Source organism: Myripristis murdjan, chromosome 7 (assembly GCF_902150065.1).
Source record: "Myripristis murdjan chromosome 7, fMyrMur1.1, whole genome shotgun sequence".
In the NCBI taxonomy this organism is placed as follows: domain Eukaryota; kingdom Metazoa; phylum Chordata; class Actinopteri; order Holocentriformes; family Holocentridae; genus Myripristis; species Myripristis murdjan.
In genome coordinates, this window is record NC_043986.1 from 3,936,573 (window position 1) to 3,943,763 (window position 7,191).

Genomic DNA, 7,191 nt, shown 5'->3' on the forward strand with positions numbered 1-7,191 from the left:
TGCGCTCCAAACCGCCGCCGCAGCATGTCGCACGCTCAGCTCGGCCTGCGTCTGTGTGTGCGTGACTTAAAGAGTGTGTGTGTGTGTGTGTGTGTGTGTGTGTGTGTGTGTGGCTGCTGGTGTTTGTGCTTAAAGGGAAACTCCCGTCATCCCATCATCATCATCATCATCATCATCACGCACCGAAGCATCAACCTGTGATGCGTTCAAGTTACGTGTTGTTTATTGCGTGCGCCCAGTTTGTGCTCAAAAGCTGCTTCATCTACCTCCACTTCATTTAGTGATGTCCTACATCTCCCAGAATGCCGTTCAGCATCACCCGGAAGAGCAACATTAACTTGTTGCACTCAGCCGTTATTGAGAATGCTAACGTACAATGCAATGCAAATGCTAATGAAAAAATTTAAGTCAAGTTGTGCATGGGTGTGTGTGTGTGTGTGTTTACATAAAAAAAAAAAAAAAGGTTCTTTTATTTTAATGTGTATGTATGTATATATGTGTATGTGTATGTATATACATATATGAAAAAAATGTATACATAATTTCTAGAATTAATCTAATTTTTAATATTTTATATACTTTTTACTTTATTTTTTCCATGTCTTTTTCTTACTTTTGTTCCAGAAAAATGTTTGTTTTACTTATTTCTTTTTTCTAAGATAGTTTTATTTTAGGGCTAGGGATATTTTTTATGTTTTCTTTTTTTTTTTTTTTAAGACTTTCATCATCTTTACAGTGATTTATAATTATTTTGGGGGGGGAGAAAAAGTGCATCTACCTTTAAAATAAAATATATTTAAGATATTAATCCATCGAGTCCATGGGCTCGTGGGTTTGAAGCGGTGGATTTTCTGCACGGTGATGTTTGCATGTCGCCTCGCTGTCTCCTCTTTTAACGGCGAAAGCAACTTCCACAGCCGAAGTTGTAAAGTTGCATGTGCAGCAGAGTTATGCTGACAGCCATGATGTAACGCTGCGTTCATGTCATATCAGATTATCTGTAATTGTGAGCTGCCACCGGGGGAAATTGTTTATGTCAGCCTCCCGGCTGTAATTACAGGAGGGATGTGTGGAATATTAGATCTCATGTCACCGGAATCTGCCAGCGGGAGTCACAAATCCCTGACAAATTGCAGTGCAGGTAGAGGACATGACAGGGAGTCTACCTGTCGGCAGTGCGACATGATCAGTTTATTCACACTGACACAATCAAACTTCCTCAGGAAACGTAAGCGATATTTGTCTCAGCTTGTTTGGGGTTGATTTTAAGTTGTTTTCCTGTATGATATGAATGCAGATTTACAAGTCGTGTTTACAAGTTGGAAGCAGCGCTGATGCTTCATCTGTCTTCTGACTGAAATATGAACTTAAAGATAAAGACAATTTTTTAAAAATTTACTTCCCTCTCCTCTCTCTCTCTCTCTCTCTCTCTCTCTCTGATCCATCATCTTTTTCTCCTTCCTCCCCTCCTCCTCCTCTCAGGGTTCCATTATTAGCAGCCCTCGGCCTCACCAGCAGCGCCCCCTGCCTGCTGGAGGTCTTCCCTATGGCGCCATGATGGAGCCAGCATCTCCAGCAGCTTACCGGCCGCACCGCCCTACTCAGAGCCCCGGTACAGGGGTGGGGGGTGGGCCGGGGCTCTGTCACAACCAGGGGGGGGTGTCCACCTCCCCCCTCGCCAGCGGGGGAGGGGCTGGGGGAGGAGGAGGGATGGCGGGTGGAGGCGTGGCGACGGGTGGCGGCTTCCTGGGGAATTTCTTTGGCAGTCGCAGAGGCAAGGTTCCTGGTCCCCTGATGATGATGCCGGCCTCGCCGCAGGGCCCCCCGAGTCCCCTGATGATCGCTTCACCCCCCCACTACCCAGCTCCCGCGCCGCCCATCCCGCCCCCCTCGTCGCCCTCCCCCTGTCCCTCTCCGCTGCCCAACATCGGCCAGCCGGACTCGGCTGGACCGGGAGGGGGAGGAGGATCTGGCGTGGCTCCGTCCAAGCTGCAAGCGCTGCACGCCCAGTATTGCCACGGCAACAGTGGAGGAGGAGGAGTCAGTGTTACTGGCCAGCAACATCCACAGCAGCCGCAGCAGCAAACTCCGCCCCCTCCCTACCACCACCACCACCGCTACCACGTGCAGAGCGTCGCGCCGCACCAGAGCCTCGCCCACAGGTTCTCTGGGCCCCGGCGGCAGGTCCCGCCCGGCTGCGCTCCCTCTCTTACCCAGCAACATCAGAGGGTGCAGCATGGCGGCAGCCCGCACCCGCGCTACAGCGTGGGCTCGGGCTTTACCACACCCCCGCCGCTCTCCCCGCACTCCCCCGTGCCCCCCACTACCCCACACGGACTCTACCACACGCACAACACGATGGGCCGGGTGTCAGGGGGCGGGGCCAAGCTGCCGCTGACCATCTCGCACTCGCAGCCCCACCCGCTCGCTCACACACACTCTCACAACCACGCCGTGCACACACACTCCCCGCTCAGCCCCTCCCCCTCCGCTTCCCCCTCCACCCACTTCATCTTCTCCACCCCGCCGCCGCAAACGCCGTCGGCGCGCCTCGTTACGCAGACGCCGCCGCAGCCCTACATACCCCAGTATCCGCCACTGTCCTCCATCCCTCCGCCTCCGCCGCACTCCCCTCTGCCGCCCCCTTCCTCCTCCGCCGCCCCGCTCTCCCCGCACCCAGGCCCGGGGGGAGGGGTCTCGGGACAGGGAGGCGGCCCCAAATCGAAGCCCGTCAGTCGCATCAGCACGGTGGTGTGAGGAGACAGAGGCCAAGGGCGGCGATGCGCTACCCAGCAGCGGGCCACCGGGGGGCGATGGTGAGAGGCAGCAGGAGGGGGAGGAGGAGAGGAGGGAGGCAGGTGCAGGTGTATCAAAATGGCCATCTGGTGAGGAGGAGAGGCGCGAGGGTGGGAAAGAGGAACCTCCTCAGTCTGTGCTACTTTCACATCCACTTCCCCCGCCGGTAGACGGACCCGCACGCAAACTGAACCAGTTCCAGTTTGTAGGGAAACCCGACGCGGGAATATTTTCCTGGAAAAAGCTGCCTGGCGAGCAGCTTCCCACACCGAGAACACAAACGACAAGTGTTTTCCGTTTCGCAACGCCGAAGAAAAACCGCTCCCTCTGTTCCCTCACGGTCACACCACCTTGGTGACGATGTCCTCACCGTCCTTTCGGCAGGCGGACTGGCAGTTCATGTTGGTACCGGCTGAGCAGAGGCCAGGTGAAGCACTGATTGCGTTTTAAAAGAGCATTGTGAGTCCGAAATTTGCATTGTGAGTCGTCATCACGGACATCAGGGACCAGACAAGAGTGGAATAGTGCCTGAGACTTCAACGAGAGGGTTAGCTCTCCATGCTAACGCCGTACGCTAAAGAACGCTATCTACAATGTTCGTGAAGGGACGTTCCGAGTCCTTTTTAGTACATCCAAAAATCACATTAGTCTTGCACCAATTTGTTTATCGCACAAAAGAGCCCTTGTAACGTTGTTTTTGGTTGCTGACATGTTATAGTGTAAGCCACAAGGTGTTACTGAGACATCGGGAGCAGAGGTTGTTAGGATCGATATGGTGCCGTTTCTGTGTCTTAGACAGGCGTGCATGACCAGTGCAATAGATAATGACTGTCATTGTGTCTGTGGTTGAAATCGTACATGCAGAGGGGGAGTTTGTTCAGATTTAAAGCCCCAGTGCAGGAATTATTTGGCAGTAACGAGTTTAGATATTTTTGTGAAAATGACTCAAGAGTTTGGATCGTAAAAGTATTTTGTGAGCTTTAATCACCCAACATAAATGAAAATACAATCGTTATCTGAGATAATACAAATTATCTCAGTTTTTTTTTTTTTTTTTTTTTTTCACAAACTTTACAAACTTGACCACCTTCTGACTGACAGTGTTTCAGCAGGGGGCGCCATACTGCAGTCATGGATTTGGACTTGGAAAAGGGGGTGGCTGGTTGTTGCGACGAAGCTCGACATCATGTTTCCTTAAAATCTATCCGTATGAAGGGGGTTTGTACGATAATTTGTACAAAAACAGTGGACATCACCTCGCAAGTTTCCCAAGATACAGTAGAAATAAAATATGAGCCTGTATTTGTCAGCAATGATAATATAGTTTCATTGTTCTTTTATTTTATATATGAAACACGTGGCTGTGAGCTTGCGAGCCTCAACGTTGCCAGAGAAGGAGATTACACTGAAGGGTGCCAAACAGGGTGCAGTCTGGGAAATGCAGTCTTTTGTGTCATTTGCTTGTCTGCCTTAAATGGAGACACGCAATGTCACATAATATCACTCTCCAAAAGTTAGATTATTGGAAGTGTTGACTGAATCGAAATAACATTTAAAATTGAAACAGTTATACTCAGGTCAGAAAAATCACTTTTGTGCAATGTCCATTCAAACGAAGAATCAAGAAAAAAGTTGACATTAGTTGACATTTGGCTGATGCCCATTGGTGATAACTGGTGTTTAGTTTCCCTCCCTGTTTGTACTTGTTTTTCTCCATATTAATATGAAATCTTCCACCTGTTACCAGCTACCTTGAAGGCAGATGGGAGAATAATCAGGTGTAGGACAGACAAATACCGAATGTGGTGTCATGAAATGAGTAAGGTGCCTTCAGACAAAAGTATGGCAAAACAGAAAGTGATGAATAGAACTGTGCAATGAATCTGAGAAGACCACCTGTGATATTGATTGATAAGCTCCGTTCGCACCAATAAACGGACACAGAGCTAAAATTATGTCCAGCCTTCTGCTTCCCTTGCCGTTCGATGAGACACAGAGGAATCTGAAAACTGGACTTGTACACATTCAACTTGCTAAGATCTCTAGAGGACTGGAGTGCAGAATATGCTTTGTTGTCACAGAGCAAGGGACATACTCTTTTACAAATTCATTTTTTTATGTGTTTCTTTCTTTTGCACATTCAGTTAAGCCTACCATTCCAGTATTTAATCGTGTTTCTTTTGATTTGATTGAGATGTCAGGGCGAGTTGCCCACAGTGGCCGGTACAAAGTTCACCAGCCACTTTAACAGTTTCACCAGCCAGTCGCTTTTTTAGATTAGTAATAAACCACCAGTGACGGCTGGGTACCTGTCAAAGTGGCTGTTTTGCAGCCACAGATAAATATTTACCAGTGTTAAACTGGTGGATGATGGAAAATTCCTACCCTGCTGGATGCTCTGAATGCAAAATCCAATTACATGTATTGTTTCCCTGTGATTACGTGAATGCGCCAACTGTAGATATTACCTGTACAGTATATTTTATTTTTGATGGGGCCAACAGCACCGATCTGTACTGAGGTCAGAATTTGCTTGGATTAACAATGCATACGCTCTAAAAACTAGGGGCTCATCAGAGCATCTTGAGCACCTTAGGGTCCTTCACTAGAAAAAAACAACCCTAAAAAGTTCCTTGAAGAATCTCTGTACGTTAAAGGTTTGTGGAAGTACCGCCAAGGCCCATACACTTTTAACTATGGAGTTCCACAAAGAACTGTCTTGGGTTCCTCTCTGTTTTCAGTCTGAAGAAGCCCTTTTACTTTTTAGAGTGAGCTACTGATATTACTATCGATATTGTTGTGTGACAGCTTCTACTAACATAACGTACTCTTTGGGCTGTTTTGTATTGTTTTTTGCATTTTTTAATTTTGTTATGTGCTCGAGTGTGAGATAAATTTGATCTTAATTTTTGGGATTTTGGGTGTGCAATGGAAATACTAAAGATCACTTAATTTTTTTACGTGTTTACAACTCAAACAAGACTTTTCTGTGACTAACAAACTTGTTCTAATATTTTTTAATACTGACTCTTGATAAATACGCTCACCCACGCATGCGAGCGCGCACACAGTCTCAATCACAAACTTAGTAAAGTGGTTTCATTGGTACCAGATGTGTGGTTTTTCAGTCAGAGGGGACTGAAGTTCTTCAGTGCCTCTAGACCCCACCTACCCCTACCCCACACACACACACACACGCACACACACACACACGCACACACAAATGCACATAAACACTCAGTCACTCAGTCAGCTAATATTGTCCATTTCAGCACTTCCTCTGATGCACATCAAAAATCTAAACTCTAACATAAAGCTACAGCTACAAGCTTCTTATTAATATTTTCATTGATGGATGTAACTCCTACTGTACCTTTTATCAATACCACCCCCCCACCCCCCAACACACACACACACACACACACACACACACACTGCCATCATGCATAACGAAGAGGTACCATACTTAGTGTAGTTACTGTTTCGTCTCTTCAAAGGGAAGCTGCACTCGCCCCTGCCTCTCTGTACCTCTGCCTCTGATCTGGACTGAAACATCAACCAAACTCATTTTAACAACATTTAACAAAATTCACCAGGAACATTTGATTAATAAACCTACCTCGCGAGGGACGACTCAACATTCAACTCCTTTCCACTGCCTGGCAAGTTAAACCAAGCACACCTTTCAGTAAGCTCCCATTTAAAAGCCGCATTTCAATATGTTTTCTCTGCCCAGGTCTGCTCTTCTCCACTATTGGTTTGCATGTGGTATTATTACAGTATCTGCACTGAATGAAACTTGTATTATAAACATGAATGTACATAACTATCGTTATATATGAAAAATACCAATATCGCTCTGGAATGGACAGTTTGTCTCCAGCTGGTTTACACTAGGAACGAACATCAGATTTTTAACCCCACAGGAAGCAGATCTGGTCTGTCTGCTGCAGGCAAAACAGGGAAAATAAAAATAAACAGATAAATAAATAAAACAGGACAAAAAAAAAAGCACATCAGATCTGGTTCATATAAAGTTAAAAATGTGGTTTTATTTTTCTGTTCCTATGTAAAAACAGTCTATGTTGTGTGTATCTTTACATAGGCATGGACTGGGGGTCTACGTTGTGTGGGACTACACAATGGACTGCTTTATGGAAATAACTTCTTGTTTATAATGTAGAGCAAAGAGAGACTGGAATAGTCCTTGTAAAATTGTACCAGTACAGTGTCAATACGTGTCAACAGAGACGACATTATTTTAAAAATTATGTATGGAAAATTTTAGCCGTGTATATAAATATATATTACTTGTACTTTGTTTTTGAAATTGCAAAGATCTGAAAAGTGGAAATATTTATTGCTCTAAAGATATAAAAATCTGTTCATGTTGTT

The 7,191-nt window shown here is 46.2% G+C and overlaps 1 protein-coding gene across 1 annotated transcript in view; it reads left to right on the forward strand.

Moving 5' to 3' along the window:
• The window catches only part of LOC115362274 (IQ motif and SEC7 domain-containing protein 1-like), a 116,905-nt gene extending 109,714 nt beyond the window's left edge, over nt 1–7,191 (forward strand). The window contains exon 19 of the mRNA XM_030056133.1: nt 1,483–7,191. Coding sequence (XP_029911993.1) covers nt 1,483–2,757 — 1,275 coding nt within the window. The 3' untranslated portion in view covers nt 2,758–7,191. The remainder of the gene's footprint in view (nt 1–1,482) is intronic.